This window comes from Bubalus bubalis, chromosome 5 (genome assembly GCF_019923935.1).
Source record: "Bubalus bubalis isolate 160015118507 breed Murrah chromosome 5, NDDB_SH_1, whole genome shotgun sequence".
NCBI classification, from domain to species: Eukaryota; Metazoa; Chordata; class Mammalia; order Artiodactyla; family Bovidae; genus Bubalus; species Bubalus bubalis.
In genome coordinates this window covers 35,979,303-36,006,922 of record NC_059161.1, presented here as the reverse complement: position 1 = coordinate 36,006,922, position 27,620 = coordinate 35,979,303, and the positions used below count along the sequence as shown (strand labels likewise).

Sequence of the window (27,620 nt, the reverse complement as noted above, 5' to 3'; positions counted from 1 at the left end):
TGTTCTCCCAGCGCTTAGAGTCATCCTCAGGCCTAGACAGGGTATTATCTGTCTCTCCTCACATCAACTCCACGGCAGCAGGGACCTCACAGCAGACCTCCAGGACCTACCGCTGCCCACTCCCAGGACACTCAGTGGGTGTCTGTAGGGTGCATGTGTGGATGGATGGATGAGTGAATGGATGGATGGGTGGATGGATGGATGATGGATGGATAGATAGATGAGTGAATGGATGGATGAGTGGATGGATGATGGATAGATGGATGGATGAGTAGGTGGATGGATGGAAGGATGAGTGGATGGATGGATGAATGAATAAGTTAGAGAATGAATGGATATGAGGTCGTCTGACCCCAAAGCATCCTCTACTCTAATTCTGTTCTGGGAAGCAATGTACAGTTAGGCAAGGCTCTCTCCGCCCCACCCTGTAGACACTTGGGCCCAGATCCTTTTTTATTGTGGGCAGTTGTCCTGTGCACCTTAGGGTGTTTCTAGCATTCCAGGGCATCAGCACCCACCCAAGTTGTGACAACCCCAAATATCTCCAGATGTTGCCCCAATGTCTTTGGGGCAGGGGGTAGGAGTGAGAGGGGGGTTCAGGGTTGCCTCTGGTTATATGTGTATATATAAATGACTCTTACAGTCCCCTGCCAAGTCCCTATGATGAGTGGCCCAGTGCCCAGGTGACCTATTGCCCCTCAGAAGAGCCACACTAGAAACCATAGGCTCTGCTGTGGCCATTTATTGTCTTATCACATATTTACATCCCAACAGGAGACCTGTCCTGCCTCTGTCCACCAGGGCCCCTTGGGTTTCCGCAGCCTGCCTGCTCCAGACTGGGGCACAAGCTCAGACGTTCAGCAGGAGGGGCCGGTGCTCCTCGGTGGTGGAGGCATCACTGGGAGGGATTTCATAGACGACAAACAGCGAGGAGTACAGGCAGCCCAGGAAGGACACAAGGCTGGAGAAGTACATCACCCCGTTGGCGCTGCCCACAGCCGAGGTCAGGGGACCCAGCACCAGAGACACCAGGATCTGGGCCAGGAAGTACTGGCAACTCAGCAGGGAGATGTCGACGCCCATTCCCCGCCGGGTGCCGTCCGCGCTGGACCCTGCGAACTGACCAGAGATGCGTGTCATCCAGACCAGGCCCCCTGAGGCCCGTGACCTGGCACCCCATGCCCGACAGCTTCCTATTTCCAGGCCCCCGGTGCACAGGGAGTCTGGCCAAGACTTTAATATTTGTGAACAGAGATGACAACAAGAAGAGGAATCCAGGACCAGGAGGTACAGCCGGGCACACAGGCTCTTCCCTGTCTCTCTCCTCTCAAGGCTGACCAGGCCACGCCCCCTCTACCCTAGCTCATCCCCTTTCTGAACCCTTGTTGCTACAATGCCTGGCACACTCAGAGACCCCCTCAGGGTCTACAGCACCTGCTCCTCTGGCCCGTGGCCTCCACCTTGGACTTCGGGCTCCCTGCAGCCCCACCGAGCACCACACTGGGGGATGGAGGACACAGGGACTCTGAGCAGAGCCACCAAGTGGTGGCAGGAGTGACCCTACCCCCAGCTCGGGCCACCTGCATCACGCAGACCATAGCTGGGTGCCACCTGGGGGCCAGCCTGGCCTGGTCCCACAACCAGATGTGGTCACCTCTGGGATGCTGCCTACCCCTCCCAGCCCCACCCAAGGCTCTGTCCCCACAGCCCAGCAAGGGGGTCTGTGAATTGGCATCATGTGTGTCCTGGGGACATCATCTCGACCAGTGGGGCCATCCAGCCAGCTCCACCCTGATCCATCAAAAGTGGCCCGAGGCCCCACGTCCCCTCCCATGGGGCAGGGCCTCCCTCTACCAAGAACCGTGTATCTGGTGAAGGGGTTCTTGGGAGCTGACAAGCAGGACAGTGACACTCAGGCCACGTGCACGGGTCACAAGCCAAGGTCTCTGTGCTGCCCTGGGGGAGAGCCAGCCCTGGGGCCCAGGCCTGGGGGACGTGATGAGGTCCAGGGTTAGAGGGGCTGCAGGAATGGCCAGTATCACAGTGGTCTTCAGTGCAGAGTTTTAAAATCTCAAAGTCACAGCCAAAGATCTCTGATGGGAATATTGCTTGATCACAAGAAGGAATGAGGCAGGGATTCACTCTGCACAGCATGGATGAACCTCAAAAACACGAGACTGGGAGAAGCCAGACACAAAAGGCCACATGTGTGATTCCATGGACGTGACATGTCCAGAACAGGCCAATCCACAGAGACAGAAAGCAGATCAGTGACTATAGGGGGTTGGGGGAGGAAGGCCTGGAGAGGTGATACTTGGAGGCTTCTTTTGGCCAGAGGTGGGGGTCGGGGGGATGGGGGTGAAAGAAAATGAAAGTTGCTCAGTCATGTCTGACTCTTTGTGACTCCACAGACTATACAGTCCATGGAATTCTCTAGGCCAGAATACTGGAGTGGGTTCCCTTCTCCAGGGGATCTTCCCAACCCAGGGATCAAACCCAGGTCTCCTGCATTGCAGGCAGATTCTTTACCAGCTGAGCCACAAGGGAAGCCCAAGAATCCTAGAGTGGGTAGCCTATCCCTTCTCCAGCAGATCTTCCCAACCCAGGAGAGCCAGGGTCTCCTGCATTGCAGGTGGATTCTTTACCAACTGAGCTATCAGGGAAGGGCAGGCTGTGTGTGACAAAAATGTTCTAGAATTGATGGCATGAGTATGCTAAAAACCGCTGAATTGTACACTGGAAATGGGCGAATGCTATGGTTTTGTGCTGAATTCTTCCTCACTAAAGCTGGTAAAGGAAAATCCACCCTGAACAAAATATCAACTTTTACATAAAGACGGGATCTTTTTCCTGGTTTTTCCTTTGGCCTCTGACACCACCAGGGCGTGGCTTGGTCCTGTCACTTATCCTTTTTAAGTTCCTGTCTCTCGCTCAGTTTGGACTTCTGGCATCGATTCTCATTTTTAAAAAAAAACTGTGTTCACATATTATTGACCTCGTTCACAAAGTGTTCGGTGCTCAAGGCCCAGTGCTCCCAGGTGACCCTGAAGCCTGGCAGAGGGGAACCCCAGGGGGTGGGCCTCTCCTTGCCCCTCCCTCGCCACCTCCTGAGTCCCTGTGTGGGCAGCTTCCCTCTGGGGTTTATGCTCTGCTGATGCATCCTGATAATCTTCCCCTTTGAATGCGGCCCTGGAGCCATGCAGGAGGTCTGGGACCCTGCTCAGGTGAAGACTCACCTGGACGCGGGGCAGAAGCCAAGAAAGCCAGGGCACTCACCTGCTTGCTCTGGTAGTAATCGCACAGCAGCGAGTAGGGCAGGGTGCACAGAGTGGAAAACAAGACCCCGTAGGTGACACAGAGGGACAGAACCACATAAAGGTTCCTGGAGAGTGTGGCGAGCCCGGTCCCCAGGCCGAAGGCCAGGTACGCGATAAAATACAGCGTCCGGACGCTGAGGTGCTCCTCCAGCTTCTCCAGGATAGCTGTCAGGGGAGAGCAAGGTGAGCACAACCCAGCCGGGGCCCTGGGCACCCCCAGGCTGGCAGGTGAGCACCACCCCACCTGAACCCTGGCCATCCCCAGGCCAGCAGGCAGCTCACCCTCTACCAGAAGACCCACTCAGGGACCTGGGGAGCTCAGGGACCACTGATGGGGTGTCCAGATGGGTGGCAGGACCCAGGGGAGCCCCATTCACATCGGTCCAGGCCAGGCCCCCAGGTGCTGCAGCAGGTGAAGGGTCTTTGGGTAGAAAGGCCAGAGGCTCCAGAGTTTAGGGTTTAGAGCTGAGCCCTGAATTCCTGCACAAATCCTACTGCTTCTGCCTCTTTCCTAATGTGACGACCCTGGCAGCCCCACCCCAGTGGGCCAGCCTTGAAGGACCCTGAGAGGCCTGGGAGCTGAGACTCCACAGGACACCCCTTGCAATGCCCTAGGGCCACTTCCCCACGTCCAGGTGCCACCAAACACCCAAGCCCCCGGGGTCTGCCATTGAGAGCCAAGAAATTCTTTCTTAATATGGTCTCTTGACCTCCAAAGAAGGTCACGGTCCCGATGGTGGGGCTGGAACTCCTTACAGGGCCCACGGTTTACAGTTCTCAGGTGGAGTCCAGCCTGCAGCCTATTTCTGTACTGCCCGGAGCTAAGATGGTTTTTATATCTTTAAATGTTTAAAACAAACCCGAAGAAGATCAATAATTTGTGACATGTAAAAATTATACAAAATCCAAATGCCTGTGAATATCAGACAAGTTTAGCCAGAATTTAGACCCACGTGGTCATCACGCCTCGTCCGCCTCAAGGATGGCCCTGAGGGGCCCCAATGGAGCCTGAAAAGCCGGAAGGCTGGTTTCTCTGGCCTTTTGCTGAAAACATGGGCGAACCCCTGAGATGAAGTTTGGGGGCTGCACCCCCCCAAACTGCCCTGCCATGCCCCCACTGGGATGGCCCTGGCACCCTCAGGAATCCAGCACAGCATCCTAGGGCCGTGGGTCACCCAGGGTCAAACCTCAGGGTCATCGCGGACTCCCTGTCCCCACCGCCCACCTCCATGTCACTCCACCCACCTCTCTGGTCTCTCCTGCACCTCCATCCCTTCTGGACCAGCTACCACATGAACTGACATGGCAAAGACTTGAGGGGGGCCGGTGGATGGCACACCCACCTCAGGTGACCTCCTGGTTTCTCCCTGGGCCCCACTTGGCCCTTGCCTGCAGGCCTGAACGCTCTGGCCAGTTGTCCCCTCAGGTCTGGACACACACCCTCCCCAAATGGCCCTGCCCCCGACTGACCCCCACGATGGGCCACTGAAAACGGAGGAAAAGACAGCGCTGTCTGCCCCCAAACTGGGCTGCTGTGCCTGCAGCTGTGAAGACACAAGCTTCCTTCACTGCCCGTCCTCTCGCCACCCTCCTGGAAGACCAGCACCCCTGCCGAGCCTGCCCCCCTAGCCTGCCCCCTACACCCCCCAGCCTGCCCCCCTAGCCTGCCCCCTACACCTCCCAGCCTGCACCCCCAGCCAAGCCTGCCCCCCTAGCCTGCCCCCTACACCTCCCAGCCTGCACCCCCAGCCAAGCCTGCCCCCCTAGCCTGCCCTCAACACCCCCCAGCCTGCCCCCGCAGCCAAACCTGCCCCCCCCAGTCTGCCCCTAACACCCAGCCGAGCCTGCTTCCCCCATGAGCCTGCCCCCACAACCTGCCCCTAACATCTCCCCAGCTGAGCCTGCCCCCACCCCTCCCAGCCTCCCCCACTCCGGCCGAGCCTGCCCCGACCCCCACCCCTGCCCCACGAGTACCTGAGTAGAAGGCAGCGCTGAAGGCGTAAATGCACATCCCCCAGCAGCCCACCGTGACACCGCTGTTGTACTTCTGATACGCTTCTGATGTGTGCGGGGCCTTGGGGTCCCCTTGAAACACCACTTCGCCCATGAAGTCCGTGTAGAAGAGCAGCATCCCCTCGAAGGAGAGCCACCCTGGGGGGGACACAGGTGGTGACCGCGGGGCAGGCGCTGGCTCGCTGCCCCCCCAGCAGGTGGTTGTGACCCACCATCAGTGCAGCACGTGAGTTTTGTCGATTCAAAGCTTAAAGAAGGAGGGACCTCCCTGGTGGTCCAGTGGCTAAGACTCTGAGCTCCCAATGCAGGGGGCCCGGGTTCCATCCCTGGTCAGGGAACTAGCTCCCACATGCCACAGCTAAAAAAGATCCTGTGTGCCACAGGTATAGGTCCTGTGCAGTCAAAGAAGTAAATAAACATTAAAAATTATTTAAAATATTTTAATAAAAATTTTTTAATTGTGTAAAAATAAATATAAAAAATATTTTTTAAAAATATGAAGGAATTACCTTTATCACCCAGAGATACCTCTGTTAAAATTCTGTAGGTTTCCTACCCTTCCTTTTTAAAAAATTATTTAGTTAATTCCTTGACCAGGGTTTGAACTGAGGCCCACCTGCATTGAGAGTGTGGAGTCTTAACCACTGGACCACCCAGGAACGTTCCCCTACTTGTCTTCTTAAAGTAAACATATATCCTTATAACACATGCCCTGTCAAAGGTTTTGCATTCTGTTCTTTCTCTGAATCCTATCGCCAGGAGGAAGGTTAACCCCCACCTTCTCTGGTTTTCCACTCCCTCCTCTGCTGGGAAGAAAGAAAATGCCAGCAGGGATCCAGTCACAGGCGGGGCAGGGGGTTGCCTGCTTACCTGGGAGAAGTACCTTAGGAAGGGCAATTGTTGATGGAAACCTAACTTGCTCTGTTACCGAAAAAACCATAGGGGTGCTTCCTCTGGTTTCCACGTCCATTTCTCTCTCATAGGGGAAGGAGGTGGTGTTTACTGGGCCTCTGGAACCCCAATAATTATCATGCACGTGTCCTATGCCATTAAATACTTTTAAGAGCCCCATCTTAATGGCAGCAAAATATTTCACACTGTGGATTCTCCCTGATATACTTACCCCTTCCCCCATTGCTAGGTGTTTACCCTTCTTCCCATCTCGGTCTTCGGCTGTTATAAATCATGCTGTGATCAATACCTCGTACAGGTTTGATTCATGATCAAACCTCTGACTACATCCTTGCAACAAATACCAAATAGGATCCCTGGGATAAAGGCTATGGGCATTTTTTAAGATTCTTGTCTGTTGCCAAATTGCCTTCTAGAAAGTCATTCTGCTTTACATCCCACAATTGTTTGAGAGCTTAGGTTAAGATCAGAGGGTCAACAGCCCAACAGTGAAGAGACCCTGGAGGGAATGGCATGCTAGCTGGGGCTTCTTGGTATTCAGCTGAAAGCTGAGCCTGTGAACTTGAGACCAGCCCCAGACATGTGTGTGTCTGGGTGTGTCTACATCTTGGCTCTAAGTGTCAGGGGTCCAGACTGGCTTAAGACACAAATTCCTCCAGAGGGAAAGTGATAGCCCACTTAACTGTGAGTTGCCTGAGGAGCTTTTGGTCCTGAGGATCTGGGCTCCGTGGAGACCCAGAGGACCTGGTTAATCTGGGAATGCCTGGAGCAGGCACCTCCCTGCTCCATCCCTACCTCATCCTGCCCCTGGTGGTGTCTGGGGAAGCCCAGTGGGTTGGAGAGGCCTCGGGGCATTCCTAGCCCTGGGTCAGGGCCTGTGCCCCACTGCAGGGCCACCCGAGGGGGGCACGACAGGCAGGAAGCTTTGCGGTGAGCTCACCCAGGAAGTGGTTGACGCAGAGGTGGCGCAGCGCCCTGGGCATGTTGCAGACGGTGAAGCAGAGGTGCCGCACGGACAGCGGCCGCCCCGATGGCTCGCCGCAGCCCGTCAGCTCGCTCTCGTATCTCACACCGTTCAGTAAAATATTTGCCACCTGTAAGAGAAGCCCCCCAAATCCCTCATCAGAGCACTACACCTCAGCCTCCCCAGGTGTGCATGTTAAGCCGCTCAGTCACGTTCAGCTCTTTGTGACCCCATGGACAGTAGCTCGCCAGGCTTCCCTGTCTTTCACCATCTCCCAGAGCTTGCTTAAACTCATATCTGTTGAGTCGGTGATGCCATCCAACCATTTCATCCTCTGTTGACTCCTTCTCCTCCTGCCCTCAATCTTTCCCAGCATCAGAGTCTTTTCTAATGTGTCAGCTCTTCGCATCAGGTGGCCAAAGTACTGGAGTTCCATGCGTGTGTGTTAAGTTGCTTCACTCGTGTCCAACTCCTTGTGACCCTATGGACTGTAGCCCGCCAGGCTCTTCTATCCATGGGATTCTCCAGGCAAGAATACTGGAGTGGATTGCCATGCCCTCCTCCAGGGGATCTTCCCACCCCAGGGCTTGAACCCGCATCCCTTACATTTCCTGCATTGGTGGGCAGGTTCTTTATCACTAGCACCACCTTTTGCTTCAATGAGAAAGTGAATTAGGAACACAGACCCAGAGGCTGTGAGGGTTTGTCTTCCTGGACAGTGTGAACCGGGCACCAAACACTATCCCACTGTTCTCCGTCCACCCTGCTGAGGCCTGTGGTCCGAATGAGAGAAATGACCTTCTATCATATGACTCTATGACATTTTAAGAGACATATAACATTAGTCTCTTCAGAGTGGGGGCAGCTGAGCATGAAATCTCCCTTCGCTGTGCCTGCCTTTCAGCCACAGAGAGTAAGCTTGCCCAGTGTGAAATACATTTGAAAGAAAAGAAATACGGATTGGCTTAAATTCAGACGTTATGAAGTCCCAACTCTTCCAGAAGAGAGGATGTAAAAGACTGATTTCAACATGACGGGTGGATGCCTGTCTACATGGGGGCTTAGGGGGGCCAGGGAGCCCAAGTAGGGAGCTGGGTACCCAGACAGCCCCACGTCACCAGCATTGAAACAGGGACAAGTGGGTTCAGGGCAATGCTCAGGGACAAATACATTCACGGCTCCATTTGCAGCCTCTTCCCAGAAGGACAAGCACCCCTTGGGGCTGGAGGTGCAGACACCAGCCACGTGAGCTGTTGGCTCTGGGAGGTACACATCTCGAGCGAAGAAAAGGTACCTTACTGTGGGTCCATGCAGGAGCTTGTGCTGGGGGAGGGGGGGGGGCACCTGGATGCTCCAGATGGAAGAATGAAAAGGAAGGAAACAGCCCACAATGCCAGTTCTGAGGGCAGCCGCCGCGCCAACAGAGCTTGTCACCCCTAACTGCTGGAGCAAGACTTCACCTGACACCCCGTCCCCACTGAGCCCAGATGTGTTCGCACTAAGCTCATGATTTTTACTTTCCTGCCAGAACCGATTTGAAAATGGAATGTTTTAAAAGGACGAAAAAGAGACTTTCCACTAGAACTTAAGAACTGTATCCAGAAGCCAGGTGGGGCTTGGGGCAACTGGATAGAATGGCCCGGTACTGACAAAGGGCCTGATGAACTGCTCTCAGGTCACCAAGAGTGAGCATGACATGCCCCTGACCTGAGCACTTAGAGAAATCGCTTCCCTCTGCCAATGATGGGTTTCTTCCAGTGACTTTCAGTGCTTCAAACCCTTTCTGGATTGGAGCTGGCGGACACCACCCACCAGGGCCCAGACACTTCTCAGCAGGACGGCCACCCACCTGTGCAGAGCGCTTCCTTGAGGTGGGATGGCATTAAGTTTAAGATACAATAAAAGAAGGCCCAAGGATTGACTCTCGGTCACGCAAAGGAGGTGCGTCGAACTTCAGAATTTAACAGCATAAGTAACGTGAGAGGCTACCTCCCAGCATCTCTGGTGGGCCTCCTACAAGATCAGGTGTCTTCTCAAGCACAGGGTCAGGGGGCATGCCTGACTGAGATGAGGCTGGCACTTTCAGTCACATGGGCAATTGTGTTCAAGGGGGCGTGTGCAGGTCACTTGCTTCAGAACTGCCCTCCTGGGGGCCTGTGCAGGTTAATTTCTGCTCAGGAAACTCCATCCTCTGGGTTCCCTGAGGGCAGGGGGCGGGCCACACGGCCCTCACATTTACTTTAAAAGGAGAGAATAACTCTCTCTTTTTAAGTCTTGATTGAATTTGTTACAATATTGCTTCTGTTTTAATTTTTGGTTTTTGGCCCCAAGGCATGTGGGATCCTAGCTCATCCATCAGGGATTCAAACCCACAACACCTGCATTGAAAGGCGAAGTCTTAACTTCCAGTGACTTTCAGTGCTTCAAACCCTTTCTGGATCAGAGGGACTAAGGGAAGTCCTAAGAATAACTCTCTTTAATGTATTATTCTTTACAGCATCAGACTTTACTTTCACCACCAGACACATCCACAACTGATGTCCTTTCCTCTTTGGCCCAGCCGCTTCATTCTTTCTGGAGCTATTCGTGACTGCCCTCTGTTCTTCCCCAGTAGCATACTGGGCACCTTCCCACCTTGGGGGTTCATCTTCCGGTGTTGCATCTTTTTGTCTTTTCATACTGCTCATGGGGTTCTCACGGCAAGAATACTGGAGTGGTTTGTCATTCCTTTCCCAGTGGACCACGTTTTGTCAGAACTCTTCACTGTAACCCGTCTGTCTTGGGTGGCCCTGCATGGTATGACTCATAGCTTCATTGAATTACAGAAGCCCCTTTGCTGTGGCAAGGCTGTAATCCTCCTCATGGTCAAGGACTCTGAAAATGGCTAAAATCCCACATATTGGCTGGTGGCCTTGCAGCCAAATCCCTCATACAACACAGACAGCCTTCCGGAAGTTTCTCCACTTTTCCAGAACATTCCGGCACCCTTTGGGATCCAGAGCGTTGACAGTCTCCCGGCTGGCTGGTTAAGGTTGCCCACCCAGGGAGGCGCCAGAAACAGCCACCAGGGTTTGCCTTTTGTTTCTGTCCTGTAGGAAGCCTGGGCACATTGCCGTGGGCACACATGGCCAAAGTGAGCTGGATGTGGTGGGGAAAAGACTAGAAATGACGGCAGCACATATGATGCTGAACTCACGGAACCACCTCTGGGCAAACATAAGGGTGTTTGAAAGAGCTGCCCCTTTGCTGTGGCCAGTTTCTTAGAGTGCTGCAGAGGCCCTGAGTGTGCCTGGGCTCACATGGGCCCCAGAATCCCTGCACCGACTGGATGAAGAGCATGAGGCTACTGGGGCTGGGTGTGTCCTTGAGGCCCAGCCATTAGACCCAAGTCTTTCCTGATTGGTTCACCCGGATGGGCCGCGAATTTCCTTCCCGGTCATCTATCTAACTGAAGAGGGGGTCATGTGCATGGCGCCCTCTGACCCCTGGCTCCTCCCCCGACCACGCCCAGCCCCGACGTTTGCTTTTACCTGTTGACTGAAGGTCACGTTCCTTCTCCGGCTGGTGTCGGGGCCGCTTCCTCCGGCCGCATCCGGGATGGCCAAGGTCTGGGGTCTCTTCAGGATCCCGGCCGACCGTGGCTTGGAGGTGTCCAGGGAGCCCACCCTCAGCATGTCCCCGTCGGGGCCGGCAGCCAGGGTGACATCCCGCCGGTCCCCGAGGCCGCGGTCCTGGCGGTAGAAGCCGTCAGGGGCCCGGGGGAAGCTGACGCTGATGGCCTGCCTCGGGAGGCTGCTGGGGATGGCCAGGTAGCTGTCGTGGCCGCCCGTGAAGCAGTCGATGAGGACACTGTCGATGTTGGACGTGGCAAAGGACGAGGCAAACTCGTTGATGCCCGTCAGGGAGCTGTCTCTGCTGATGAAGCTGCCATACTTGGGCGTGAGGGGGCTGAGTGGGGAGATGGGGCTGGAGAAGCTGGCATAAAGGCTGGGGCCTGGGGGTGGGCAGGGGACCGTCTGGCCGGCACCCTCCTCACACAGGACAGGCGGGGATGGAGGCAGTGGGAGGCTGGGGCTCTTCATGGCTGGCTTCTTCTCGCCTGGGGGCCGCAGGGGTCTCTCGGGGATGCTGACCAGGGTCAGGACGGTGGTGATGCTCAGGATGACAGCTGTGAAGATGTAGATGACCCGCAGCTGCCCGCCCAGGGCTCTCCCGAAGCTGGTTTTATCCCAGTGGATCCCCCCGACCACGTATCCAAACCCTCCTCCGAGACCTGGGGAGAAAATCAGTGGTCAAGTTTCCTCATGGGTTAGGGAAGAAAGCCTCCAAGAAGGTGCCCCCTTCCTTACTCGACTTGAAAAATCCACTCCAAGGACCTGGATGGATTATCTGTCCCATCTACACCACAAAGAAAAGAAGAAGAAAATGGCCGGGGGGCGGTCCTGGTTGCCTGCACTCAAGGGTCATCTGCCCTCATCTGTTCCCCTCTGCACACAGCGTTTTAGGAAGATCAGAAGTGGGTGTCGACTTTGGGTCACCTCTCCCCCTGAGGTCCCACTCCTCCCCCAGCTCCAGGACCATGGAAACTTGGAGACCTGGTCCCAGCACAGACCACGGCACGTGTGCACACGGGAATTCCAGGGGCCACCCTGGTCTTGCTTATCTGATGACATCATCCTCAGGCATGCCCACCATTAAGAGTCACCCCTAATGGGTCTCCTCTGGTGGCCAGCTGTCCAGGCCCTGGAGCCTTTGGGGAACAGCAAGTCTGCAGGGATCTAGTCCTTTCCTCTGATCTCCCTCACCGATTCCACGGCCTTGGGGACCCGGCAAATGGTCAATGTTTCATGCAACACAACGTAAAAATGTGGTTGAAGTCACATTGCCCCCAGCCAGCAGCAATGAATATTCTCACCTTCAGAAAGTGCTGTTTGCCCCAGCCCACCTCTGGGTTTCCAAAGATGTGCCCTTTGACTTTGAGTCCAGCTGTATTTTGACAAGGCTACTGGTTTACTCCTGGCGATGCACAGGAGCCTGCATCTGACCATCATGTGTCCTGGGCTACCCTCTGAGTGGGGAGACCCAGCCACATCAGGGGTCAGCCTTCTAGACAGAATCTCAGACATGAGTTTGAACAAGCTCCGGGAGTTGGTGATGGACAGGGAAGCCTGGCATGCTGCAGTCTTTGGGGTCGCAAAAATCCTGAGCAACTGAACTGACTGAGGTTTATCCACCTCTCTACAAATGATCCAATTTCATTCTCCCTTTATTATTCTTAACTTCCCACATTTATGGTCCTAACTAGCTTCCTCTCACCCCTTCTGAAGACATAGTTGCAGATTTGTGACCCTTAATCAAGGTCGGATTTGTGAGAACTTAATTTTTTAAAACATAATCAAAGGGACACATCTGCACAGCTAAGGAACCACACACCAACTCAACAGCAAAGAAACAAACAGCCCGATTCAAACAGTGGGCAAAGGACTTGAATAGACATTCATAGACATGATCTGTGAATGGCCAATAAGCACATGAAAAGATGCTTAATATGACCGATCATTAGGGAAATGCAACTCAGAGCCACAATGAGATATTACTTCACATCCATCAGGATGGCCACTATTAAAACAACTTTTTAAAACCCAGAAAACAGTAAGTTGGCAAGAAAGCGGAGAAATTAGAACCCTTGTGCAGTGTTGGTGGAGATGTAAAACGGTGCAGCTCTTGTGGAAAATTGTATGAAATTCCTCAAAAAATTAAACATAGAACTATTGTCTGACCCAGCAATTCCATGTCTGTGTCTAGGCCCCCAAAGAACTAAAAGCAGGATCTTGAAGAGATATTTATACATTCATGTTCATAGCAGCGTTATTCACAACAGCTAAATTGTGGAAGTAACCAGAGTCCATCAGAGGATGAATGGGTAAGCCAAGTGTGGTCTACGAATGCAACGAAACACTGTTCAGTCTTAAAAAGTAGGGAATTCTAACCTACACCACAACACGGGTGAACCTTAAGGACATTACACTCCGTGAAATAAGACCCTCACCAAGACAAATTTGATTCCGCTCACAGGAGTTACTTCAAGTAGTCAAATTCATAGAGAGAGAAAGTAGAATGGTGGTTGCCAGGGGTTGGGGAGAGGGGAGATTGGAGAATTATTACTACTGGTCATGAGTTGGTTTTACAAGATAAGAACGTTATGGGGACGGATGGTGGTGATGATGACCCAACAGTGTGAGAGTATCACAGAACTACACACTTAAAAATGGCTAAAATGGTAAATTTTATGTTACTTGTATTCTAACATAACTTTTAAAAAGGAAAGAAAAAAAAATTAGACATGTAGAGATCTTCCTGTGCTTACAACAGGATTAAATCCTGATAAGTCCATCATAAGTTGAAAATATCATGGGCTGAAAAGAAATGCACTTAATACATACTCATATATCAAACAGACAACCAGCAAGGATCTACTGTGCAGCACGGGGAACTATACTCCAATATATATAGTCACTAAGTTGTGTCCGTTTCTTTTGTGACTCCGTGGATGGTAGCCTGCCAGGCTCCCCTGTCCATTTTCCTGGAATTCTCCAGGAATGAATATTGGAGTGAGTTGCCATTCCCTTCTCCAGGGGATCTTCCTGACCCAGGGATCAAACCCGAGTCTTCTGCTTGGCAGGGGGTTCTTTACTGCTGAGCCACCTGGGAAGCCCATATGTATGTATCTCAGTCTCTTAGTTGTGCATCTGAAAGTAACACAACATTGTAAATCAACTATACTTAAGGTTTTTAAAAAAGGAGAAAAAAAACGCACTGAATACACCTACTAAATACCATCACTTAGCCCCACCCACTTTAAACATGCTCAGATTATTTCCATTAACCTGCAGTTGGGCATCTAACACAAAGCTTGTTTTATAATAAAGTGCTGACTATCTCACATAACTGATTGAAGACTGTCCTGAAAGCAAAAAACAGATCAGTTGTAAGTGTAGGGATGTCAAACCTTAGTGGTGGCTGCCGCTGCCCAGCATCATGGGAGAGGCGTGTGTGCACGCTAAGTTGCTTCAGTTGTGTCCGACTCTTTGTGACCCCATAGACTATAGCCTGCCAGGCTCCTCTGTCCATGGGGATTCTCCATGCAAGAATACTGGAGTGGGCTGCCATGCCCTTCTCCAGGGGATCTTCCCAACTCAGGGATCGAACACCCACCTCTTATGTCTCCTGCGTTAGCAGGCAGAACCTGGGAATCCCCATGAGAGAGGACTGGACTGCTTATCAGTAGCCTGGGAAGAGAGCAAAATCTAAACGCTTTTGTCAAAGGTAAAAAATCTTAAGTCAAGCCATCATAAGTTGGGGTAAAAAGGTTTATACACACACACACATACGCACATATATATATATATGTATGCATGTAAGGTAAAAAATGAATTCCTTCTTCTGACCTTCCAAACCCTGCCTGCCTGGATCCATGCAGAAGCTCCCTGGGCCCACACGCATACAGTAGTGTAAAGAGAGAGTGATAAACAACTGCATTTTCTAGAAAAAGCAACTGAGGCTTGCAGAGGTCAAGCAGTTACCCAAAGTCCCACCATGAACAGGAGGAAAAACACAAACCTGATTCAGGATTTCAGTCTCCAGAGCTCAGACTTTCTAACTGCTGGGCCACCCAGTCTCTTCATATAGGCTCCCCATGTGTGACAACTTGCCCTTGGTTTTTAGAAATCTTTTCCATCACTATTTTATTTTTTTGGCTGTGCCACAAGGCTTTCAGCATCTTAGTTCCCTGACCAGGGATGTGAGTTCAAGGTTAATTCATCAGTGATATATACAAAATAAGGTGTCTTTAGACAGAAACACATAAAACAAGGTTATGTATTGATCCATTGACCAAAATGATGTGATTAGAGGTTTGCAGGAAACTAACCCTGTATGTCTCCATGGGGATTTGGGGTTGGCTAATTCAGGACTTATGGCACTACACGAACAACAAGAACCAACACTATATAATAATACCTACACACAGCTATATACACACATATTCATACATAGCTACATACACACTTGTACGCATATATATCAACAATATCGTCCATTAAAAATAATGAAATAATGCCATGCACAGCAACATGAATGGACCTGGAGACAACCATACTAAGAGAAAAACAAATATCATATGATCTCACTTATATGTGGAGTCTAAAAAAAATGATAACAAATGAACTTATTCACAAAACAGAAACAGACCTACAGACATAGAAAACAAATGTGTGGCTACCTAAGCGGGGAGGAGACGGGGGAGGGAGAGATCAGCATTTGGGGTTAACATGTACACACTCCTATACATAAAACAGATGACGATAAGGACCCACTGTAGAGCACAGGGAACTACACTCATATCGTAATAACCTATAAGGGAAAAGAATCTGCAAAAGAATGTATATTTTATCTCTATATATAGTATATATAACTGAGTCACTTTGCTACACCCCTGAAAATAACACGACATTGTAAATCAACTATACAATGAAATATAGATAAGATATATACATCTGATGTGTGTATCATTGATACCTGTGGTTTGAGAGATGCACTTTCAATCACTTCCCTGCTCCCCCCTTACCTGCCAGGAGGGCGTGGATGTTCAGGCCCCGGTCCTGGTCGGCTGGGCTGCACACGTCCATCATGTACGCGTGGCTAGGGTTGTCGGCCGAGTCCGCGCTGAAGTCCATCAGCACCACGCCGCACACGGTGAGAAGGATGCCCCACTTATGGTCGCTGGCCGTGTCGGCCAGCGCCGTCCCAATGTCCCTGCCGTTGAGCAACAGCGAGAGGCCCAAAAGTGCCCCTGGGGACGGAGAACAGAGTCACCCGAGGAATGCAGATCTGCTGGCCCCGGCAGCCACCACTTAAGGCTAGAATCTTGAGGGCCCCAAGAATTCCTTCTTAATCAAACCTCAAACAGAGCGCTTAGATCAGGGTTTTTATTCCATCAAGCACAGCTGGAACGATAGAGAAGACTTTATTAACTCTCTCTCTCTCTTTTTATTTTTGCTGAGCTGCGTGGCTTTTGGGATCCCAGTTCCCCGCTCAGGGATTGAACCCCGGCCACAGGAGTGAAAGCCTGGAACCCTAACCACTAGCCACCAGGGAACTCCTCTATTAACTTGTTTTAGAAACATGTTCAGAGAGACTTCCACAGTTAACCTGGGCCAGGTTACAGGGTGCTCCCGGCTCCCACACCAGTGACATGAGCTGGATTATTGATTTTGGTCAATACTCTTTTAGATTTTCCCAAGAGAAAGCAGTTGGGGCCTTTTTTTAAAAAAATTCTTTCTTTCTTTCCATTTTATTTCGATGCCAAAACAACAGACCTATAGCCAGGACAAGAATGAAGGGGCGTCTCCTTCCAAACCTTGAGGTACATCGGTCACTCCAAGCACCCAACAGAGGCTGCAGTAGGAATCCTGAAACAGAGAAGGTCAGCGGTCAATGCTGGGGTCCCTCCCCAGAGTCCTGAAACACTTGCAGTCACCCATCTCCAGGGCATCTAAAGAATCAAATGATGAAACTCCAAGCCAGCAACAAAACCCTAAGCTAGAAAACAAAAGATAAACAGACTCTTGGAATCACTAAGCTTCTCCTTAAATTTTCTACTCAAGCCCCCATGAGGCATGGAGTTGCCATGACCTCCTTGGGAATCCGAGGAAGTGCAGGGTCTCTTAGACCCAAACTACCCGCCGCTGTATTGCTTGGGTCCTCCAGTGACAGCCTGGAGTCTACATGGTACCACATCCTCTATCTGATTCAGATAACATTGCTTAAAAGATGGGATCTGACCAGCCATACCTGGGTGCATGCTCAGTCGCTCAGTTGTGTCTGACTCTGCGATCCTATGGACTGTAGCCCACCAGGCTCCTCTGTCCATGGGATTCTCCAGGCAAGAATACTGGAGTGGGTTGTCATTCCCTTCTCCAGGGGATCTTCCCGACCCAGGGATAGAACCTGCGTCTCCTGCATTGGCAGGCGGATTCTTTACCTAGAGCCCCACACAACTGAGTGGGCTCAACTTTGGCTCCTCTCTTGTCCCTCAGTGAGGTTTCTGGAAGCTTCTAGGGAGGCTTCGGAGGCCGGCAGTCTGTGCAAGACTCACCGAGGATGGGGCTGATGAACCACACGAGGCTGTAGAGCTGGTCGGGCAGGCCCATCTGCAGCAACACGGGGGTCACGTAGGCTGTTTCCATGGCGTAGCTGAACTCAATGCCGAAGAGGACAGAGCCGTTGAACAGCAGCTCCCGGAAGGACCTCTGGGGGTGCAGGTCCCCGAAGTCCACCAGCTCGATTGGGCAGGGGGTGTTGGGGGGCGGGGGCGGTGAGGGCCGGATGCATTTCCTCCTCTTGGGGTGTCGTTTGAAATTGTTGGCCCGGTGGCTGATGTGCTGGGTCACGGACCCTGAGTAGCCGGTGACCGGGGGCCTCCAGAAGTCCTGGGGGGCCAAGGCGGGGAAGAGGGCCTCTCCCGGAGGGGCACTGCTGGCCGGGGGGATCATCGTAGGGGGAGCCGGTGGGTGCTCCTGTAGGGAAAGCCCAGTTGGGGGCAGCCGTCACCTGCAGGGCCTCTACTATCAGAGCGAGTTTATCGGGGTGGCTCTGCCTTCATCCCCTGGGGCCCTGCTACTCCTTCCACGTGGGAACGGAGTTCACACGGGGGCCCCTGAGAGCCAACACTGAGCCCCCAGAGTGCAGCCTTCAGTGTGGACGGCGCTCCTGGACTTGGCTTTCACATCAGGGCAGCCTACCTTCCCAAGGGGACAAGAGTTGGTCCTTCAGGTCCTTTAGCTTGTCCCCAAAGTACAACTCAAAGGGACAGTTCCCCAAACAGGCTCCACCAGGAGGGTCCGGCAAAGAACCAGGAGGAGTGGGGGCCACCAACAGCCCTGTGGCTGTTCTCAGGCCCCAAAGGACATGGGGCTCTTCTAGGACCTGTGGCTAATTTTGCCCTCCCCTGCAGGCCCCAGGGGAGCAGAGAAGGGTGACCAGGCACCCTGCGGGGGGAGGCAGGGAGAAGGACCCATGGGCACCCTGAGTGGTAGTACATGGTGAGGGGACAGCCCCTCCATCTCAGGATGGAGGGCCACAGTGGGTACCCTCCCTAACACCCGGGTTTATGGTTCTAAACTATCCTAAACCAAGGATCTGAACCTAAGAGGAGCTGTATGAGTTTAACTCAAGTCTTTTCCTTTTACACCAACTGGACAAATGAATTTTCAGTTGAGCCAGGAGAACTGAGACTTTTGCAGTGTTTGAAAACGTTCTCTTTAAAGAAATAAACAGAACCTCCTGAATCCTGCATGTCACAGACAACACACTGAATAGGGATACAGTTTACAAAAAAAGAAAATGAGCAACAAGAAGAATTTGGGAGGGTGAGAAATAGATTTTCCTCCATCCTTAAGCTATTTTTTTTGAGGAATTGTGTAACACCCTCAGCCTCAGCAGAGAATTAGCAGGCTTGCGGACCTTACAGACTTTCCCACCGACTCTGTCCCCCACCCCCACCCCCCGGGGTTTGCAATCTGCACCCCTGGGCATCCAACAGTTTCCACTGCTTAGAAATTAATCTAGATTGTAAATATTACAGGAATAGATTCTAACTGGTTGACCTGTGTGTTTTAGCCAACGTCAATTTTACTAAGAACAGGGAGAGGAAAGCTGCTAAGATCAGAGGGAAAGAGACAGATAAAAACACAAGGGGGGGACATCCTGGATTGGGGTTGACCTCTCTGATGTAGCCCATTCCATCTGCCTCACAAAAAAGCAATGCCTGTTTCATTTAAAACACACACACACACACACACACACACAACAACTTTTTGGCCTCAAGGCATGTGGGATCTTAGTTCCCTGACCAGGGACTGAACCCGTGCCCCTGCAGTGGAAGGGTAGAACCTTAACCACTGAACCACCAGGGAAGTGCCCTTAAGTTTTCCTTGGAATCCTTCCTGAGAAGTAGGCCCCAAACCTGAGATGTCATTCCCAACATTGATAGGTTTCCTAACAAGAACTCTTGTTATTTACCAAAATAAACAGTAGAGGCTTTCTTTCAAAATAGTTTTTAAGCTTTAGAAATGAGGCCCTTATTTCTGACTTTCACTTACCGTATGCCCTCTGTCAAACTCTTGCTAGTCAATAACTTCTTTATGAATCACTCTGAAATCTCTTGTTATGTCAGATTTGCACCCCAAACTCCTCCCAACCTATCCTGCCCACTCGGGGATTGTCTTCCTTCTCTTCAGAAGACACCATTATAGAAATGTTTTGTTCTATAGATGTCCCAGCAGGATTCAGAACATCATATTAATCCAACAAACTATCCATCCACCAATCCATCCATCCACTTATCCATCCTCTCTTTCATCCATTCATCTATCCAGCAATCCAATCATCCATCCAATCCATCCTTTGATCTACTTGCCCACCTACCTTCCTATCTTACCATTTGGCTGAGTACTGAATACCAAGACAGTGAATTTATAAAGATGAAAGAAAGACATAGTTCTTGCCCTCAAGTTAGGTGAAAGAGTGGAGGAAACACATTCTAAGCAGTGGGTTTCATCTATGAAAAGGAGCTCTGTGCACCAGCTGGGCACAGTGGTGGTCTGATGGTGAAACCCATCAAGAAGGGATTAGCTGATCAGCAAGATCTGGTAGGAAGTGGATTTCACACCAAGGTGACAGGGAATGACATAACCAGTCTGCTCTCATTTCTAGAAAAGGTTTATCTCATGACCTTAAAAAAAAATCCCACGCTCTTTTCTACAGTAAGAGCAGAGGTACCTAAGAACTATGTAGACAAGTAATACTTCATTAAAAACATAATCCATTTAGGAAGATTAAGTCAAGATTAAAAAAAAAAAATTAAACCAAGCATCTTGTTTATGTTCCTTACAGGTCTCACTCAGGCCCTTGTAAATAGTAAATACTCCAGAAAAATTGGTTGGTCTTGCCTTAAAAAAACCAGGTGGTTGTTAGCTATCCCTGGAGCTTCATTCATTAAGATGACAGAAATATGGTACTGATGAGCCTGTTTGCAGGGCAGCACTGGAGACAGAGAACAGACTTATGGACAAGGGCAGTGTGGGAGGAAGGATAGGGTGGCAGAGGACCTGCTGGAACACTGAAGACTGTCTCCTTAGAAGTCAGAGGAAGACCTTAGCCCAGGTGTGTGAAAGACTTAACCTGACTCCGGCTGTCTGGTCACAGCCTCACACCTGCCTCGCTGGCTAACTCCTCTGCCTCTCCTCCTGCCCCTGCAGGCACATGACACCTCTCTTTCCTGTTGGTATTTTACATCCATAAAGTGAACTTCAGTGAAAATATATTAGAAATCCTTTCATTTTAGAATGAAAGACCATGAGCCCAGTTTGGAAGAATTTTAGCCTTACATGCATAGGGTAGAAGTATTTTTTTGAAAAGGGGAAACTTTGTGACCCTCTTAAAATGGACAGAGGAGCCTAATGGGTTACAGTCCATGGAGTCACAAACAGCTGGACATGACTGAGCACACATGCTTAAAATGGGCTACTTAAATACCCCATGTCTCTACCTGTGATGCGACAGTTTCACCGTCACCTGCCCACCATCTCCAGCTTTAAAACACAGCCTGCAGTCTGTCCTCACAAAAGGGAGACCCCCCCTTCCCCATCCTACTCTCCTCCTCCCTCATCTAAGTCAATATTAAACCTGAATTTGAAGAAAGCCTTCACTATGGATTCATTTTCAAGTTTCAGGTTTACCACTTTTATTTTAAAATACATATATTAAAAGTTGCCTGTGAAAGCTTATTCTAAAGTAAAGTGAAGTGGCTCAGTCATGTCCGACTCTTTGTGACCTCACAGACTGTAGCCTCCCAGGCTTCTCTGTCCATGGGATTTTCCAGGCAAGAGTACTGGAGAAGCTTGCCATTTCCTTCCCCAGGGCATCTTCCTGACCCAGGGATTGAACCCAGGTCTCTAGCATTGTAGGCAGACGCTTTACCCTCTGAGCCACCAGGGAAGTCCAAGCTTATTTAAGGACTGTTTAAAACTAATTAAAAAAATTTCATTTTTTACTGCTATTAAAAAATGAAAGTAAAATTTAAACTAGAAAATGGAATTTTAATACACTAACAAATATTCATCAGACATCTTGATCATACTATATTACCATTACTCAGACCCCCCCAGATCTGCACACATTCTTGGACCCCCACAGGTTGTATGCTGGGTCCACTATCCTTCTAGAATACAGAGGATGTTTCAAAGAATAAATTCGTCAAGTTGATTAGGTAGCAACTGATTAACAAAGATAAACAATGTCCAGGTAATTTGAATGCTTAAAATTACCCCACTCCTTCTACTATTTTTCCAAGTTAATGTTTCAAGGAAATCTTCCCAGATCAGTGAAGGACTTTGTGGACTTCAGTGAAGTCGCTCAGTTGTGTCTGATTCTTTGCGATTCTATGGACTGTAGCCCGCCAGGCTCCTCCATCCATGGGATTTTCCAGGCAAGGATACTGTAGTGGATTGCCATTTCCTTCTCCAGGGGATCCTCCTGACTCAGGGATTGAACCTGGTTCTCCCACATTGCAGGCAGACTCTTTACTGTCTCAGCCACCATCTGAGAAAGGTGGACTTCAGGGGATGTATTTAGTGAGCTGGTTACTGAATCCTAGCCCACTTCTCATTTTTGATCGGTGGCAATCTGGCAGCCCATTGATCCCCAAAGCCCTGGTGAGGCACACACTGAACTTGAGTTTCATCAGCACCGGGTCCTACTTCCCTACAAAAGCTGAGAAAACACAAACATTATGGTAACCCCAGCAATAATTTATGAAGTTATTTCTTGTCGAGGGCAGGATGAACAGATTGCCATCACCCTCTCGTTTCAACCTCAGCAGGTTGCCCTTGACAAGAAAGCAGAAATCCTTGGTGTTCATCATAAACTTAACCCTGAGATGCTGAGAAAGGTTACACCAGGGCCCCAGCCATTCAGAGCTTTCAGTCGCTGGTGGGAGGTGGACCAGAAGCTGATGACACCTGCCCAGGTGACCTGGGAACAGGCCTCAGGCACCAATAAGCGCCGCGTAAGCCTGGGGGCAAATCCCAGTGTTTGATCTCTTTCCCTGCAACTGAAATAAATCTCACCCAACTGCTACCCACCCTTCTCAGGGCGGGAGAGCTCTGCACTCAGGGGGCGAGATGGGGGTGGGGATGGGGGCCTCCACTGACAGTTCATTTAATTAGACAAGAGGAACAAAGGTCTCCGTGCCAACCTCCAGCCCCAATCCTGGCACACTGATTACCCTGGGGCCTAAGCCGCGGCGCTCCCAGCACAGAGCCGGGAAACTGTGCGGAGGGCACAGGAGGAAATGGAGGTACCTGTGGTTCCAGCCAGGAGGCATCCCTTTCCGAGGAGGACGGGCTCCTGCCTGCCACGCGCTGAGCTTGGGTCCCGGCCCGGCCGCCCCCGGCCCGCCGCTGCTCCTGCAGCATCACCCCGCGGGGCGGGGCCGTGACGTCACGGCTGCATCCTCGCCGCCCGAGGCCGGTACCCGCAGAGCATCCTTAAAGCGGCACCGCCCGGCCAGGCGGGCGCCGCGGAGGCGCTGGACCTCGCGCAGAGCCCCTCAGCTCAGCCAGCTGCGCATCCTCCCAAGTTTAAAGGCCGGCAGGGTCTGCAATGAAGGCGCCAGAAACAGGTTTGCTATGACTTCTGAGCTGAAGCATTCTAACCTTGGTAGGTGTCTTCTTCCATGAAGAAAAATATTAAAATTTTATTTTACGGCTGTGTTGGTTTAAAGATGAGTATATTAATACTACATATTAAAACATTTCCCCTGCCCTAAGAATTCTTTCCCCTCCCCCTCCTTCTGATTTTGAAAGAAATGAACCCATTTTTGAGGAGCCCTCGAAGCCCTGTGTGCTCTGGACCCTGCCCACTGTACAGATGGGATAAGTTGGTCCTGCCCAGAAGTATTATACTGCATTCATTTATTCCCTTAACACGTCTCAGGTGCTACTCTGTGCCGGCTCTACCCCAGGGACTGCAGATAAGACAGTGAAGAAACCAGCCAAATTTCCTGGCCCTGTAGCATGACATTGTCATGAAAGATACATTAAACAAGACAAAGGGCAGAAGATAGACGTCCCCGGAGAAGAGGCTTAGGGAGAGTGGCAGTGGGTTGGGGGTGGGGGGACTGCGGTTTATTTATTTATTTTGGCTGCACTGGGTCTTCCCTGCGCGCGTGGGCTTTCTCTAGTTGCAGGGAGTGGAGGCTACTCTTGGTTGTACTGCACAGGCTTCTTATTGTGGTGGCTTCTTTTGTTGCAGAGCACAGGCTCTAGGCTCATGGGCTTCAGTATCTGTGATTCATGGACTCTAGTGCCTGGGCTCATTAGTTGCCGTGCAGGGGCTTCATTGATCCTTGGCATGTGAAATCTTCCCAGACTAGGGATCAAACCCATGTTCCCTGGGTGGTGCTATCCACTGCACCACCAGGGAAGTCCTGCGGTTTAAATAGGGTTGTTGAGGAGTCCCCACTCAGATGGTGACATTTGAAGAAGACTCTGATGAGGTGAGGGGGTTAGCTGTGCTGGTGTCTGGGGGAAGGTCATGCCAGGCTGAGCAAATGCAAAGGCCCTGGGGTAGGAACTGGACTGAATCAATGACAAAGCGAGTAATTATTCAGCCTGCAGTGAAATCACAACACAGAAAGAGCTACTGGGGCAGGCGTGTGGCTCTAGGGAAGCTTATAAGAGGGGGATGTGACCTCGATGGGAGGGCTGGCTGTCCTTGAGGGAGTGACACTGGACAGGTCTGTTACCCCTGGGTGGCGGGGTCAGTGTGTGCAGAGCTCTTGTGACAGGAGGGCCCAGGGTAAGCTGGTGAGCCTGGGATGCAGCAGTGAGTAGGGATGGGCAGGAGAGGCAGCTTGGGTTCAGCCCACGGACCTTGTGGTCTGCTGTCATTTTTCAAGAATAAGAAAAAGCTTAGGTCCTATGCAGCAGGCTTCCCAGGTGGCACTAGTGGTAAAGAACCTGCTTGCCAATGCAGGAGACGCAAGAGACACAGGTTCGATCCCTGGGTCGGGAAAATCCACTGGAGGAGGACATGGCAACCCACTCCAGTTTTCTTCCCTGGAGAGTCCCATGGACAGAGGAGCCTGGTGGGCTACAGTCTGTGGGATCGCAAAGAGTCAGACTTGACTGAAGCGACTCAACCTGCATGCATGTGCATCAGAGTGGGTGACATAAATCACGTCCACATTTGGCAAAGATCCTGAGCTCAGAGTGGAAAGTGGATTGCATCAGGGCCCAGGTAGGGGCACCAAGGAGGAGCTTACAGAGCTGTCCAGGTAGGAGAGGATGAGGGTGGTAGTGGAGGGGCAGAGGTGGTGGCTGCCCAGGCACTTGCAGGTAAAACCAGGAGGACTCGGTGGCAGGTTGAGGCGGGCAGGGTTTGGGGAGGAGGGAAGGAGGGTCAAGAAGTTTCCAGCTCGAGCACCTGTGCGAAGGAGGGGAGGCTGCTCACAGGCGAGTCACAGGTCGCCTTTGAGGCGGGAAGAGTTCCAGGGCCTTTGAGGCACCGAGGCCACTAGAGATGTGGGTCTGGGGATCAGACAGTCTTTTGAGAATCACTTGCACACGGAAACTGAACCATGGACAGTGACATCACCAGGGAGGGGTGTAGCACAGAGCAAAGAAGACTCATGGGTCCCTGGCCAGGAAGAGGGGAATGAGAGAACAGAGTCCATCTTATCATATCTCTAAACAGGAGTAACAGTTGGAAAAAAATACTGATGTGTTTTTTTATTTTGCATTTACACACAAATGACCTGCTATTTTGTTAGCTCAGTGCTCACAGCTGTCACTTATAAACCTCAACAGCCCAATAGCTTATTTTTGGCTCCTGTGAAGTCCAAGACTTCCCTGGCGACTCAGATGGTAAAGAGTTCACCTGCAGTGCAGGAGACCAGGGTTTGATTCCTAGGTGGGGAGGATCCCCCTGGAGGAGAGAATGGTAGTGTACTCCAGTATTCTTGCCTGGAGAATCCCATGGACAGAGGAGACTGTCCATGGAGTCACATAGAGTTGGCCATGACTGAGCAACTGGTGAAGTCCAAGGCGGTGTTTCTTATGGACAGGGGAGTTCCACGTGGTCATTCAGAGATGCTGGCTCTTGCAAGAGGCCCCCATCCCACTCACTCCATTGGCCAGGACTCAGTGACTAAAGGGAGGCTGGGATCGCATGGCCCCTGCCCAGGACCTGGAGGAACTGTGTGTGTGTGTGTGTGTGTGTGTGTGTCGGGGGTGGGGGAAGCTGACATCTGCTGCTTCTTTAGCTTTTACCATCTTGGAGGAGGGGAAGGGAGTTGGGGACAGTTGGGGATGCTAAGAAAACAAAAGCTACTATCTCGTTTTTGATATTCAAAGGAAGGTTCTGCAGCCAGAGAAAAGGATTGAAATCTGGGCACTGTCAAAAAAGAAAGGACTTTAAAATTCCATTGACTTTTTTTTTTTTGACTTTACAAGGTTAGAAGCTTCCTTTCTTAACCCTCCAAGGCCAGAACAGAGCTCAGTGTTACTCCCTCTTTGTGGACGAGGTTCTCCATCTCATCATTGGATCTAGACAGGAGCCCTAAGTGGGAGGAGGGAGACAGGGCAGGGAGAAAACACGAGTGAAGCCCACCCCCTGTCCCTAGGCACTGGGGGAGGAAGGGAGAGGCGGGAGGCTGGGAGATGGTCAAGCTGATAGGGACCCATGAGGAGGGGACCCATGAGGACCCCTGGGGTAAAGGCTCAGCCTACCTCTCACCTTGGGAGCTGTTTATAAGGGGCTGAGTCGCCTGGCTGGAGAGATGAGCAGGGCGGGTTGAGTTGCTCTACTCCGGGCTGAAAGCTGTAATGGCCCCTTTGGGAGGGATGACCTGAAGAGGGTGGAAGGGCAGTCAGGACGGGAGGTAGGTGGAGGCTGGCAGAGAGATGCAGACATGGCCCCATGGCTCAGATGGTAAAGAATCCACCTGCAATGCGGGAGACCCGGGTTCAATATCCCCTGGAGAAGGGAAAGGCTACCCACTCCAGTGTTCTTGCCTGGAGAATCCCATGGACAGAGGAGCCTGGTGGGCTACAGTCTATGGGGTTGCAAAAGGGCCGGACCTGACTTAGTGACTAACTTCACAGCAGAACCCTGGAAATCAGGGGTCTACCAAATCCCATTGGCCCCTGCAGTGCACACTGGTGAACCAGACCTCCAGCCAGGAGGTCACACAAACCCCACCTTGCCCCCAGATTCCCCTAGAGAGGAACAGGAGGACAGAGCCATTGTCCTAAAGAGCCTGGTGCGTGGGTACATGCTCAGTCGTGTCTGACTCTTTGAGACCCCATGCACTGTAGCCCACCAGTGAGAACTACCTGGGAAGCCTGCCAAGTGACTGAGTCAAACCCAAAAGGACCGTTCAAAGAATCCCATTGAACTCAAGTTTGTATCAGGTTTGATCAAAGTAAGTGCGTCCCTGTCACACCCTCCAAGCCCCACCGCTGGTGATGATTCATGAGAAAGCTCAGTTCAGCCACAAATAAATAACTGGATGCCAGTCCTTTGCACCCTGAAAATGGTGGGAACAGCTTAGCTCATGGGCTGGGGCTTCAGCTCTAAGAGAGGGAAGAAGGGGGAGGGTGGGAGACGACCTCAGGTGGGTCCCCATGGCGTGCTCACCTGCCTGCCATCCCAAGCCGTCCACCAGGTGGTGGGAGAGCCCCACCTTCCAGACTTGCAAGGAGCCTGAGCACAGGGAAGGCCAGTGGGGGGAGCCAGCGACATTTCTAGTGTTTCTCTGGCACAAAAGGGAAGAGATGGTGCTTTTAAAGCCTTTTCCAACCTTGCAAGGATTCATGGTGCTAAGGCTCATTCTTTTTGACTTTGTAAGCAGACTTTTTCTGCAAAACACACAACTGCATTTTTTAGAAAATGAATAACATTATTTTAAATAACAGATCTCTTGCCAGGCCTTGTGTTAGTACTTTTACGGACTTGAACCCTCATTTAATCATCCTCCCTTTAGGAAGTGGACATTACCCGCACCATGTTTCTTGGATCCGGAAGCCTGAGGCCTGGTGAGTGAAAGCCACGTGGCAGTCAGGAGTGGAGCTGGACTCACTGGGACTTGAACCTAGAGCTGAGTGATTCTGGGGCCCACGCCTCCCGCAGCATGAGACGACCTTGGCTGCAGGGTTTGCTGTCTGGCTTGGGTGTTTATTGAGCACCTGCTTTCCACTGGTCGGTCTAGGACAGCGAGGGAGGCACCTTCATCATTACCAGCCCAGGGACTCCCCTGTGGTCCAGCAGCTGAGACTCCGAGTTCCCAGTGC

The 27,620-nt window shown here is 51.5% G+C and overlaps 1 protein-coding gene across 2 annotated transcripts; it reads right to left on the bottom strand.

The window, feature by feature from the left end:
* Positions 1–727: 727 nt before the first annotated feature.
* On the bottom strand, positions 728–22,785 carry SLC45A1 (solute carrier family 45 member 1). 2 transcript variants are annotated; one of them, XM_006076674.4, is made up of 9 exons: positions 22,629–22,785; positions 17,363–17,783; positions 16,584–16,676; positions 15,833–16,057; positions 10,737–11,479; positions 7,183–7,336; positions 5,292–5,468; positions 3,277–3,482; positions 728–1,119 (listed from the first exon to the last, which is right to left on the bottom strand). In XM_006076674.4, exons 1-9 carry the CDS (start codon positions 22,740–22,742, stop codon positions 850–852), a joined length of 2,403 nt encoding a protein of 800 aa, XP_006076736.3. In that variant the 5' UTR covers positions 22,743–22,785; the 3' UTR covers positions 728–849. The 2 variants fall into 2 exon arrangements, with proteins under 2 accessions (XP_006076736.3, XP_044798894.2); XM_044942959.2 differs by lacking the exons at positions 17,363–17,783; positions 22,629–22,785 and having other exon boundaries at positions 16,625–16,671.
* Between the last annotated feature and the right edge of the window lie 4,835 nt (positions 22,786–27,620).

Bases quoted from the DNA above. Each gene is read 5' to 3' on its own strand.
- SLC45A1 (XM_006076674.4), bottom strand. From the start codon at position 22,742: ATGCTGCAGGAGCAGCGGCGGGCCGGGGGCGGCCGGGCCGGGACCCAA. The intron at 16,677-17,362 runs GTGAGTCTTGCA...TCTCTGTTTCAG, and splicing joins GTTCATCAGCCCCATCCTCG to GATTCCTACTGCAGCCTCTG. The intron at 16,058-16,583 runs GTCTGTTGTTTT...CTCCGTCCCCAG, and splicing joins CATTCTTGTCCTGGCTATAG to GGGCACTTTTGGGCCTCTCG.